The following is a 12,823-nucleotide window of genomic DNA, read 5'->3' as shown; positions in this document are numbered from 1 at the left end:
GGGAAAGGAAGGAACTTGGCAGATGATAGGGGGCACAGGGAAGGGAACGGTTTATTCAAGTGGTCCTCAAAGTGTGGCCTGAGGACTCCAGGGGTCCCTGAGACGCTTTCAGAAGGTTCATGAGGTCAAAATGATTTTCCTAATAACACTAAGATGTCATTCGCCTTTGTCACTGTCACTCTTGTGAAAGTAAGTGGCATCATCCCGAGGCTGCATGGTGTACGATATTGTCAGTGGGTTGAATGCAGAAGCAGAGCTGAAAAGCCAGCTGACTTCTATTAAGCCAGACATTAAAGAGATCTGCAAAAATGGCAACACAACACCACTCTTTCCACTCAATTATTTTGCTATGGAAAATAGAGTGAATTCTCCTAAACATATTATTTTTATTAACAGGAAATGAGCTTATGATTAATCTTCAATGAATGAATAAATACATTTAAAGTCTCTTGGTTTTAATTACTAATCTCAGTAGACGTAACCCACACAAACAAAGGTCTTTGGGTCCTCCATCATTTTTTTTTTTTTTTTTTTGAGACGGAGTCTCGCTCTGTCGCCGGGGCTGGAGTGTAGTGGCGGGATCTCGGCTCACTGCAAGCTCCGCCTCCCGGGTTCATGCCATTCTCCTGCCTCAGCCTCCCGAGTAGCTGGGACTACAGGCGCCCACCACCTCGCCCGGCTAGTTTTTTGTATTTTTTAGTAGAGACAGGGTTTCACCGGGTTAGCCAGGATGGTCTCGATCTCCTAACCTCGTGATCCGCCCATCTCGGCCTCCCAAAGTGCTGGGATTACAGGCTTGAGCCACCGCGCCCGGCCGGGTCCTCCACCATTTTTAAGAGTGTAAAAATCTCTGGATACCAGAAACTTTATGAACTGCTGGTTTATGCAATGGCTGGGATCAAAGGGGGTGTGGGACAAGTGACTTCAGAAAGGCAGCTTGGAAGAGTGCAGAGGGCTCAGGCTAAGGGCCCAGGCAGGGCGTCCCCACTGCCTGGCTATGAGATGTTGAGCTAAAGCCTTCACTCTCGTTTGCCTCTTCTCTAATGAAACCAAGGAAAGCAATCCTGTGTCATGGGAGAATCAAGGAGAATAAATACTGACATGAAGCACCTGGCATATAGGGGGTGGGCAGTGACAGTCAGTTTCCTGGCTCTCTCCTTTGGGTCTGTCCTAGTTCTCTCTCTGGCTGGTACAAGGCCCTCACTGATGACTTCCTTCTGGAGCACTGACCACGTTGCCCTGCCTGTGCACAGCTGGCTCAGCTCCCATGAATGCCACCTACCCCAGGCCAGTGATACTCACCTCCAAGCCAGGGGCCCCTGGTGGCCCCATGGGTCCCTCATCTCCCTAGAATTGGGAGACACGAGAGAGGAAAAAAGGAGAAAGTTAATCCAGTTGGACTTGCAGAGATCTTGTCCTGTATGGAGGGAAAGGGATGGACGGAGGAGAGCCCTCCTGGACAAAGAGAAACAGCATGCCTGGCTCACCTGCCTGGCCCCACTCAGGGCAGAGGCTGCACTGGCCATGGCCTAAAGGCTAGGCTACACAGTGACTTCCAGTGAATGGCAACTCCATGGAAGTCCTGGGCATCAGAGTTAAACCCCACTGTGTGCTGTGAGGAACAGCCTCAAACTGCAGTTCAAAGATGTAGGCTCTGAGTTTTGCCATTTGCTCACTGGGAGACCTCAGCCTCGCTGTGTTTCAGTTTCCCAGAGTGGAGAAGATCATCCTCAAGTATAGTAAGTGGCTTCAGCTGAGTTCCTGGAGCTCAGCAATGATGCCTTATTCTTTCTTGCAGCCACCCCCAAACATCACTTGGGATGGTGCAGTGTCTAGGGGGTGTTTGGTGAATGAATGAACGAATGAAGACGTGAACAAGTAGCAGGCATACATCTTGAGTGGTAATGTGAGTGTATACAGAAGCACGTGGTTGGTGCCGTTCCCTCCTCTCCCCTACTTTCCCGCTTCTGGCCCATGAGACTCTCCTGGTCCCCCCCAACCCCCACAGGCTCAGGGAGCCTCCGAATTGACTCCTTCTGGTATGCCAGGCCTGACCAAGGGGCTCCCTCCAGAGCCACTCCCCAGCTCCTTTCCCCCAGCTTCCAGGAAAGCAGCTCCACGTGGTGGCTCCCAGAGCCAGCGCTGGGACCCCGCCAGACCCAGAGCCAGCCCAAGAAGGGATCCATGTCAGCTGGATGCCCGCCTGCGGTCGCGGTAAATCTGGGCTTCCCGCACCCTCAGCCCAGGGCTGTGTGTCATGGGGGCCTGGCGCCTGAGCTAAGGTAAGTGGGGCACAGGAAGGCTAAGGATGGCCTCGTGCACAGGTCCCATTTAGTGCCCACCTGGTGCTCCAACAGCCCCATAGAGACCCTTCCCAACCCACTTCATCAAGTGCACATAAATAAGCAGATCGATGCTCTGCCACTAACTAACTGTGCAAGTCAATGTAATATTCTGGAGGTGCCCCCAGGCCACTCCCAGGAAGCACAGAGTTGACAGCATAGGACGTATGTCATGGGTTTTGGGTTCAAGCAGACCCGGGTTCCCATTGTGGCCCTGCCTGCTACTAACCATAAGACCCGACTGAGTCTCTTTTCCTCTCTGGGCCTCAGTGGCTTCATCTGTAAAATGGGGCTGATAATTCCTACTCCCCCATTAATGTCCTAATAAACTGCTACTGTGAGCATGGCATTGGCAGTAGTTCTGGGAAAGAAAACTCCAGGGGTGATGAGGGTGTAGCCGAGGGAGGGTGCGGGGAAGCCACACTGCCAGGTGACAGCAGGGCAGAGAAGGTCCCTGGAAGGGGCATGGGGCAGAGCTGTATAGGATGAGCTGGTGGGTGAGTCTGGGGAAGCCCTGGGTGGTGTCCTGGCTGAAGGGGTTCCAGCCCCAGCTAAGGTCTTCAGTACCCAGGACAGGGCAGGCTGGGGGCTGCAATCAGGCCAGGATGGGCAGTGGAGCGGGGCCAGACAGTCTCACCTCGGGCCCCAGCTGCCCACGGGGTCCCGGCAGGCCTCGGGCTCCAGGCTTACCCTGGGGAGAAGGGAACAAAAAGGGAGAATCAGAGGCGGCACCTCCATCTCCATCACAGGCTGGCAAGGCACCCCCTGCTTCCAAGCCAGACAGCCAGCCCTTGAGGCCTGTGGTTTCTGCAGAGCTGTCTGCTCCTCCAACTGGAGCTGCCCTGGGCAGGTACTTACCTTCATGCCTTCTGGGCCGTTGTCGCCAGGGGGGCCGATGTCTCCTGGGAATCCCTGCGGGGAAGCAGAGAGCAGGGTCACCCACGGAGGCTATGAAGGGAGTGCTACAGGTATGCGTCTTGCAGGGGGACTGACTGGGTTTCCATCTCCTCCTGCTGGGATGGGACCCCAGGCAGGTCAGTTAACCACCTTGATCCTACAGTCCTCAGTTCTAAAACAGGGTGTGTGGTTCCAGCCCTGACACCTCAGAGAGTTGCTGAGACAATACACCGGATGGTTCAGGAAAGCATTAAGGTTGTGACACGGAAGGTCACACTGAAGGTCATTATTTCTCAAATCTGGTGCTGCTACTGGGTCAGAATTATGGGTGTCTGGGGACATTGCTCCCCAGAGCCAGCCATGCCTTGCCCTGAGAAGTCTTGTCTTTTGACTGCAGTAATCCTGCAGAGAGGATGATTTTCTGGGTTTGCTGTGACTTTGAAAGCATTGAAAAGCGCTGATTTAATTAACGTCAGCTCCAGTCATTGTAAGCTGAAGTCCTTCCTACATCCTGGCCACATGTGTTAGACTCTGCCCCACTCCACCCATGGGGGCTCCCTGCTTCCCGATGAGGGCCATTCCCCTGGGATGACTGTACAATAGAAGGTTCTTCCCGCACGAAGCGGAATCACCTCCCTTCCCTGCAATATCCTCGTGCTCCTCCTTAGGGTCCCACAGAGCACAGGGACCCCCTCTCCCCACAGTGATCTTTGCACAATTTGGAGACCTGTTACGCAGTTCCCAGAGCCCTGCCCTCCTCCTGTGCAACCCTGAGCAAGTTCCTTAGCCTCTCTGGGCCTCAGCTTCCTTATCTGTAAAATGGTGCCTGTAACACCTCCCTTACAGGGCTGTTCTTAAGTTTAAAAGGAACCAGCAAAGTTGCAAATGCTCAGTAAAAACTGTATGCAAAATGATTTTGGGTCCTGTACCCTGGAAAAAGAACTCTGCCTGGGGTGGGCCCATCTCTAAGTGAGAACTTGGTAGTTGGGATGCTGAGCAAATCCTGATGCTCACTCGCATCTGACCCATTGATGAGTGAGAGATGATTCACCCGGGTGCTGGAGAGCTGGAGCTCCCTCCCATGGTCTCTGGGAAAGAAGCAGGCAGGGTGCTGACACGCTTATCAGCTTCTGCGCTTATCAGCTTCCGCCTTCAGCTGAGCAGAGCTATCTCCCGGCTACGGAGTCGGCCAATCAAAACAGAACACAAAGATGGGAGAGGCTAATGGCTAAATTGTCCAGGGACCCAGGAGAGGGCCAAAGCAGACCTTATTTGCTCTTACATAGCGGAGCAACCCTGAGGAAGCCACTCTCCTGCTCTGTGACTCAGTTTCTTCAACTGTAAACTGGTTGTAGTAATATCTCCCTCATGTGCCTCTGTGGTGATTCAGAAAGTTCTCATCTCGAGGACACTACACAGCCTCCTGGCACCAGGAGGTGCCTAATAAATGTGAGGGAGCATGCCTTCCACCCTCATGGGCCAGAATGCTGGGAAAGCCGGACTCTCAGAAAAGCCTTTTTCCAGTGACCAGAGGAGGGAATTGGGGCCATGGAAAAGAGGCCAAGTCCATTTGTCTAAAGATAGGACTGTGTGGTGGCCAAAGTCAACACAGTGGAAAGTCAGAACTTGTAGCTTTTAGGAAACATTTCCTCATCCATCCGAGTGATAGCAGAAGTGATCCTTGGAAGGGTCTGGCCTATCCGCAGAGCCACACTTTTGTCTTGGATGCAGAGACCTCATGGGTGAGCAAGATCTGGAGGCCAGTGATTTGTGGGTGGGGGGGCTCCAACTGGGGTTGGCCTAGGTGTCGATGATCCTGAGAGGGACAATAGCCCTGGCTCCTGCTCAGCCCAGCTTTCTAGACATGAGACGCATGCTAAAGAGAGTGGGGGTAAAGAGAACCCGGCCAGCTTGCTTTGCTCCATTACGTGTGAATTCCGAGTTGATCATTCAGGTGTAGCCTACCTGTGCTAACGATCACACATGTCGGAAACCCTCAGGCTCTCTCCTTACTCAACTAGAGTTATTATATGAATTGCTAAATCTATCCTTGTTTCTCATTCTTCATTCAAAAGTCCGAATTTTCATTTACCTCTTGCTCCCCATACCGGGAAGCTCTGAGCCCTGAATCGTTCCAGAGTGGCTGTGGGTGGTTAGGAAAGTTCCAGGGCTTGGAGAGGGAACTCTAAGTGGAGAATGTGGGAAGCTCCTGTGAGGGGCCCAGACAGTGGCGCACAGAGGGCTTTCATGAATCACAAAGCTGCGGTGGCCACAAAGTTGGCAGAGGACTCTGAGGCCAGCTTTTTGTCCCTATTGACTTTTGAGAGCCCCTGGGTAAGAGCAGAAGAGCAGAAAGGGAAAATAAATGATTGCTGATCTAGGAATTTCTCCTCTCAGCCTCATCTCTCATATCCTGCATGAGCTAAAGCAAGTCTTTCCCCGTCTCTGGGCCTCAGTTTCCCAGGGACGAGACCGAGTCCCAGCTGCAGCCAGACACAGAGAAATGGGGCATCACATACCTCGGGTCCAGGGGGCCCGGGAAACCCAATGGATCCTTTGTCTCCAACTTTGCCCTGTGGAAGAGAAAAGGTTGCAGGGAGGCAGGGGTGAGGGCCCCACCTTCCATGAACCCCCTGCGTTACCCCCCTGGCTGTGGGTAGTTGGAAAGTTCAGGAGCATGTGCATAAAATCTGCCTGGACAACTAGAAGGAGCTACCATTCAAACTCTACCTCCTGCACTTACTAACCATGGGACCCTGGGCAAGTCACTTCAACCTTCGGAATCTTAGTTTGCCCATCTGCAAAATGGGAGCAATATTAATTCCCTAACTCCTGGGGTAGCTGGCAGCCTTCAAAGAAACAAAGTTCAGAAAGACACACAGCGACACTCAATAAATGACAGCCACTGCTGTTATTGATAACATCACTATTGTTTACAAGGCATCAGGAACCCCAGATCCTCATCAGGGTTTTGTCGGCGAATGAGGCCTGCCTCTGAAGCTGGGTGAGTTACTGAGCCTCTCACAGTGTCCTCATCTGTGAAATGAGCAGATCCCATTCCTGCCCTGCCCTGCCCTGCTTGCCCCCAGGAGCTCTGCTGCAGGAGGAAATGAGGCCTTCGAGGTGAAGGTGTCCCCAGCCACGTTCCATGATCAGTCAGAGAGTGTGAGATTTGGGGGTGCTGGAGGAGCAGGTACTTACCAGAGGCCCTGGCTTCCCCCGTGCACCGGGGAACCCTGGCAACCCCTGGCTCCCCTAGAAGAGATCCAGAGCAGGCTGGGGTTAGTGAGGAAGAAAATGGCCAGGTGAACAGCTGCCCAGTCCTCCTGCTGGTCCCAGGCCCAGAGAATGCCTGCCTTGGAGGAGGATGAGCTCCTTCCTTTCCCTGCTGCGGCTCGACTTGGATCACACCTGCCTGACACCCCTATAGGCTGGGCCCCAGGAAATGCTAACGAGAAACAGCAGCCCCTGTCCTCACCAGGAAGAATCAGGGACCCTGAGGCTGCATGCAGGCTCTGCAGTGCCTCTGACGCCTGGGGAACTCTGGAGACTGGGTCCAGTAGGGGAAGAGCCAGGCCTGCTGTGGTTCACAACCCGGAGATACCAAGGCTGGGTCAGGACAGGCCAGTGAGGAGGGAGGGAAGAGGAAGAGGGAGAGCTGGCCAACATCTGGGCCTCATTGACTGGCCGGGAGAGTTCCAGATGTGGCCACATGATGCCAGACACAGGCAAAGGGGAGCAAGTCTCAGCAGGCCCACAGCTGTGTTCTGGAAGTCAAGGCCACCTCAGTTTGATCCCGTAGTCAATATGTCATTTTGTAAGGCCAGTTAGCTTATCCTAAATATTCATGATCAAGGGCAGGACCCTGAGCCGAGCTCCATCAGGGCAGTCTGGAGCCTTGTTCTCAGGGAACTCACTGTCCGGTGGGGACTCAGCACAAGTCACCCAAAATCAGAGGAGAAAGGTGGCACCACCAGCGAGGGGAGGACATGCCTCTCAGGGCACTTAGAGAGGGAAATGGCCACTTTCTGAGCAGGTGGGGAAATGGCCTCTGAGCAGGGTGGTGTGGAGAGGCTGGGTGGAGGGGGTCCCAGGTGGGTAGCAGTCTGTGTGTGTGTACAGAGGCACACAGCAGGCGGTTCGGTGGGGCTGGAGTGCAGGGCTGTAAGGGGGACAGCAGGAGTGTATCAGAGAAATGCACTCACTGGGGTCCTGATGTCTGGTTAGGGAGCCAGGGTGTCATTCTGAGAGCAATAGGGAGCCATGGATGGTGTGTGAGCGGAGAGCACCGCTTTGCCCTCAGAAGAACAACTGGGTAGCAGCAAGGAAGAAAGAGAGAAAGCAAGAGGCTGGGGCCCAGAAATAAGTTAAAAGGTCACTGTAAAGTCAAAGGAAGAGATGACAAGTGGATCAAGGATGGAGAAGACTGGATTATTTCAAAGGCAGCCGTCTCACAGGTGGGTCCTGGCTCATTATGGGCCCTAGGAAGGAAGCCAGGACCAGGGGAACAGCAAGGCGGGGGCAGGGGCAGGGGGAGGGGAAAATCTGATGCAATTACCTTGTCTCCTTGGAATCCAGGATCTCCCAACACACCTGGAACCCCTTGTTCACCCTAAGTACACACCAGCAAAGAAGGTTACAATGGAGACCACGTGGGCTCTGGAAGCCTCCCCCACAGACCCCCTGGTGAGGTACAGCTGTGCCGAGGCTGTTTCCCAAGTCGGATCCGGCCAGCAGCAGCCTTGTGAAAGGAAAGGACGGGTCCCTGGCGAGGAAAGCAGGCGGTGGCGGGGGGAGGTGAGCTGGCCGATGTGCAGACTTGCCTGGGGCTGCTGGGATGGCTGGAAACGCCACTAACAGAAGCTAAGCTGCCCACTGCCCAGTGTCAACTGGCCTTGCCTGGAGAACTGACGCAGAGCAAATGAAGTGTTTGATCCTTCAGCCTCTTCATCATCAACTGGTATTGTCACACAGGGGTGAGGGCAGCGTGTGCAAGGGCCTCACACCAATGTGGTTTCAGAGTATTTGCATCTGCTGTTTGATATTTTTCACCATCAGACTGAGCTGTCACTTACTCCTCCTGTGGGGGTTTCTGTGCTAGCAAGCAGCTTTGGTCTATTTTTTTTTTCTTTTTTTTTAGAGATGGAGTCTCACTCTGGTTGACCAGTTTGGAGAGCAGTGGTGCGATCTTGGCTCTCTGCAGCTTCGACCTCCTGGACTCAGGTGATTCTCCTACCTCAGCCTCCCCAGTAGCTGGGACTACAGGTGCGTGCCACCACGCCCAGCTAATTTTTATTTTATTCATTTTTTTATTTTTAGTAAAGATGGGGTTTCACCATGTTGCCCAAGCTGGTCTTGAACTCCTGGACTCAGATGATCCGCCCGCCTCAGCCTCCCAAAATGCTGGGATTACAGGCGTGAGCCACTATGCCCGGCCGATCTACTTCTAATTAACTATTTTAATCAGCTATAGCATGGGAAATCAGATTTCCTGACTTGTTAAGACTATGTGTAAACAGCGAGTAAATTGGTCTTGACTTAAGTCTGGGTGTTTGTCTTCTAACACGATGTACTGCACAGGCTTAGTGACACTGATTCTGGCTGCTGGAGGCCTCTTCTCCTCCCTCCCTGTTTTTAGCCATGTTCTGAACGGGCAGTCCAGATTGGGAGCTGCTTCCCCTTAGGGCAGGAACCACCTCACATGGCCCTCACCTCACCCTATTCAGCCCTCCACCTTGGACATTACTGACACTCTGTTGGCCTCAGGATTCAAAACACATTTACAACCCTGGGAGCAGGAGAAAGAATGGGGAGAAAAACCCGGGAAAATGGAGACCCTTAGAAAACCCACACATGGCTAAGGCCATGACCTAACAAAAGAACTTCCTTAGTAGAACAAAAGTCAGAATTTGAAAAAAAAAAAAAAAATTTTTTTTTGAACTTACTTTGTTTTTTCCAATTTGGAAAATCCTGTACAACATCCTGGTGTTTGGGGAACCACAGGACTTTTTTTTTTTTTTTTTTTTTTTTTTTTTTTTTTTTTTTTTTGAGACGGAGTCTCGCTCTGTCGCCCGGGCTGGAGTGCAGTGGCCGGATCTCAGCTCACTGCAAGCTCCGCCTCCCGGGTTTACGCCATTCTCCTGCCTCAGCCTCCCAAGTAGCTGGGACTACAGGCGCCCGCCACCTCGCCCGGCTAGTTTTTTGTATTTTTTTAGTAGAGACGGGGTTTCACCATGTTAGCCAGGATGGTCTCGATCTCCTGACCTCGTGATCCGCCCGTCTCGGCCTCCCAAAGTGCTGGGATTACAGGCTTGAGCCACCGCGCCCGGCCTTTTTTTTTTTTTTTTTTAATGTCCAAGAGAGGAGTGAAGGGGTGAAAAAAAAGAGTGAAAATAGAAAAACAAGGAAAGTTTAAAAGGCACCTAGGAAATCAGAACAATGAATTTGGAGGGAGCTGGGCTCGGAGCAGGAGCTTTGCTTCCAGAATGCTCCTCCAGGCTGAGAGAGGGAGCCAAGCGGTTGTAAGTGGGACTGAGTCCAGGATGGGTCATGGAAAATCTGGGATTTGAGGCAGGAGCAACCTTGGAACATGAAGGGATGGCTCTGTCATCCCAGGGTAGGGCCAGGGGACAAGGATGTGTGCGTGGCTGATTGGAACACAGCCTTAAGGCTCCTCTCCACCAAAGGAAAAGGGGTTTCTTCCTCCCCCGGCTCTCTTTTTTCCCCTAAAGACATTTGATTTTCTTAAAAACTATGGGCATGAAAATAATTTCCTCCTCCTTTTTTTTCCAGAGTTTTCACCTCTCTAAATGTCCCAGGCAACTCCCATCAGCAAGCCAGCCGAGTTCCATGTAACACATTTATTTCCATGTTCCTGAAGCAACACTGAGCTGAGACCAGCTCCGCAAAGGGGCCTATAAAAAGCTCACTGCCTACACTCTCATTTTCCCCGGCTTCCTTTCTCTCTCGTTCATGACTTCAACATTTCCAGAGCACTGATGTCTCAAACCTTGGGATAAACAGGTAGGTGTGGGGAACCCCCCGTCTCCATCAGAAAGCCCCTTCAAAGAGGGAGGGCTCTGGCAGAGGGGTGTAGCAGACAGCAGGGCAAGGGGCGGGCAGAGGTGGGTTGTGGCTGGAGGCTTGGGCATGGCAGGAGGAGATGGAAGAGGTAGAAACAGGTAGAAAAAGGACTGGGGTTGGCATTGCACCCAGCTGGCTACCCAGGGATAGGCTTGCATAATACAATCTGGATATGTCCATTTTCACCCAGCAATTCTAATGTTCTAAAAGTCCAGGGGCCTGCAAATCTCTTTCTCTCTCTGGGTCTTGGTTTCTCCAGCTGTGAGACGTAGGCACTGCGAAATGTGAACCTCCCAGAGTCTCACTAGCTCTGACCTTCTGACCTTAGTTCTGCTTAACAGTTGAGGTCTCTGGAGCCAGGTGACTCTACTTACCGGCTGTGTGGCCTCAGGGAAGCTTCTTTTTTTGAAACGGAGTCTTGCACTGTTGCCCAGGCTGGAGTGCAGTGGCGCGATCTTGGCTCACTGCAACCTCTGCCTCCCAGGTTCAAGCGATTCTCCTGCCTCAGCCTCCCAAGTAACTGGGATTACAGGCGCCCGCCACCATGCCTGGCTAATTTTTGTATTTTTAGTGGAGATGGGGTTTCACCACGTTGGCCAGACTGGTCTCAAACTCCTGACCTTGTGATCTGCCCGCCTCGGCCTCCCAAAGTGCCGGGATAACAGACGTGAGCCACTGTGCCCGGCCCAAGCAAGCTTCTTATTTCACAGTGGGTAGGAGGATTAATGGGTAGATCCATGTGGTGAACTCAGATGGTACCCAGCATGGCACCTGACCTTATGACTCAGGTGTAGGGGGAAGACAGGTGCGGTGTCAACTGACCACAGGAGGGACTGAGCAGCAGTCAGTCCTTCGGATGTCTCATGGATACTTGGAATGTTGCCCTAAACCCCTCCTGCACCCCCTTTGGGGGTCCTGGTTTGTCAAGGGTCTGAAGAGGCTAGGCAGGAAGACAGCCACAGAGCAGGGCACAAGTGCTGGGCCCTGTGTCTCTGGTATTCAGATGCTGCTTCACTCTGGGCCCCCAGGGCCTGTCTTCCCACTTCCAACTCTGGTTTGGCACAGGGTGAGATAGGAAGAGCTCAGCAGCAGTGCTGTACAGAGGATACACGGCAAGGGTAGCCACCCCCATGGCAGCAGGAGAAGCGGGTCAGGGGCTCAGAGTCGCATTTCCAGTCGGCACGCTCTCTGGGGTTGGGTTCCCAATTTCACGCCAAGGTGGTCTATGTAGATTTGTTTCCTCCTATGCCCTCACTGCCACACTCCTTACTCTGTGGCTTTGCCTTCAAAGCACAGATGCTGGCCTCAGCTCTGCTCTCTGGATTCAGAGCCCTGTCTTGACATACCTGCCCCGCTTGCTGCAACAGCTGCTTATGCACTATCTGCTGAGGTTTTCGGGTTCCCAGAACTATCTGCCTGAGCCCCCCCAGAGTGACTAGGAAGAAGCTGGGGAGCACAGATTTAGGGGAGGCCAGAGGAGAGGCAGGAAGAATGCAGGGGAGTGGACCTGGCGAGAGATCAGCAGCAGCCTCCGGGCGGAGAGGGGGGTGGCATGCAGAGAAACCACAGTGCAATAAGGGAGTATTCAGATCACCTTATCACCTTTCAGTCCGGGCTCCCCCACGCTGCCCATCAGTCCCTGCAAGACAAAGACCCAAGGCCAGCTGTGATGGAACTCTAGGCCACAAGAGTTAGGAGCCCTGGCTTAAACGTGACTTGCTGCCAGACCCCCTGCTCGATCCCCCAACCTCAGTGTTCACATCTGTAAAAGGGGGTAAATGACTCCCATGTCACAGGGCAAGGGTGTGGACTGAAGGAGCTATGAGAAGAGGCAGTGAACCACAGCACTGCAGACAAATCCAGAGGAAGAAGGCACTGATGGGGAGGGAAGGGCATGTTGGTTAAATTGGGTCGTCCTTGGGATGTGGTCTAGCAGTCTTGGCCTGCCTTCCTGCTGCACGCCCTTCCCACTCAGGGATGAGCTGAGTTCATGGTTTGCATGGTAGTTTCTGTGGCCCTGGTGATGTCCCCCACTGGACTTCCAGTGCTCTGAGGCCTGGAACCATATCAGCTCGAGGAGGATGCCTGGCCTAAATGACATACAGATGATGCCTGGCTCTGGGGCCAGAGCTGACAGCTCCTGACCTGCCCAGCTTCCTCCTAGCAGCACTCTGAGCATCCTGCCATCCTCCCTTCCCCTAGCATCATCTAAGGTCACCCTTCCTTCTGGGATGAAACGGGTCGGGGGTGCCCACTTGGGATGAGGCCTGAATTGGGGGGGCGTCCCTTGCTTACCTTCATGCCCTTGGGTCCTGGGTAGCCAATTGGACCCAACACTCCCAAGTCACCCTGTGGGGGAAGAAAGAGAAGAGGGTGTTGTAAGCAGTGACCCACAGGAGGCTGGCCTGGGTGGTGGCAACAATCCCCAAGGTTCCTGGGGCTGGGCTTCTGAAGACACAACTCTGTAGGATTGATCTCAGAATCTGGAATGTTCTTCATCT

General features: G+C 53.2%; 1 protein-coding gene across 5 annotated transcripts in view; it reads right to left on the bottom strand.

Annotated features, from left to right (window-relative positions):
- COL27A1 (collagen type XXVII alpha 1 chain) overlaps nt 1-12,823 on the bottom strand; it is a 159,753-nt gene that overhangs the window by 70,267 nt on the left and 76,663 nt on the right. For all 5 annotated transcript variants that reach the window (XR_004054043.1, XM_030920179.1, XM_030920181.1 and 2 more), the window contains 8 exons: nt 12,618-12,671; nt 11,917-11,961; nt 7,798-7,851; nt 6,441-6,494; nt 5,759-5,812; nt 3,201-3,254; nt 2,980-3,033; nt 1,303-1,347 (listed from right to left, as the gene is read on the bottom strand). Coding sequence is in view for 4 of the 5 variants with exons in the window: in XM_030920179.1 (XP_030776039.1) it covers nt 1,303-1,347; nt 2,980-3,033; nt 3,201-3,254; nt 5,759-5,812; nt 6,441-6,494; nt 7,798-7,851; nt 11,917-11,961; nt 12,618-12,671 (414 nt within the window). In the remaining variant the exon portion in view is untranslated. The remainder of the gene's footprint in view (nt 1-1,302; nt 1,348-2,979; nt 3,034-3,200; nt 3,255-5,758; nt 5,813-6,440; nt 6,495-7,797; nt 7,852-11,916; nt 11,962-12,617; nt 12,672-12,823) is intronic.

Source organism: Rhinopithecus roxellana, chromosome 16, assembly GCF_007565055.1.
Source record: "Rhinopithecus roxellana isolate Shanxi Qingling chromosome 16, ASM756505v1, whole genome shotgun sequence".
Lineage (NCBI taxonomy): Eukaryota > Metazoa > Chordata > Mammalia > Primates > Cercopithecidae > Rhinopithecus > Rhinopithecus roxellana.
This window is presented reverse-complemented; position numbering and strand designations above follow the sequence as displayed.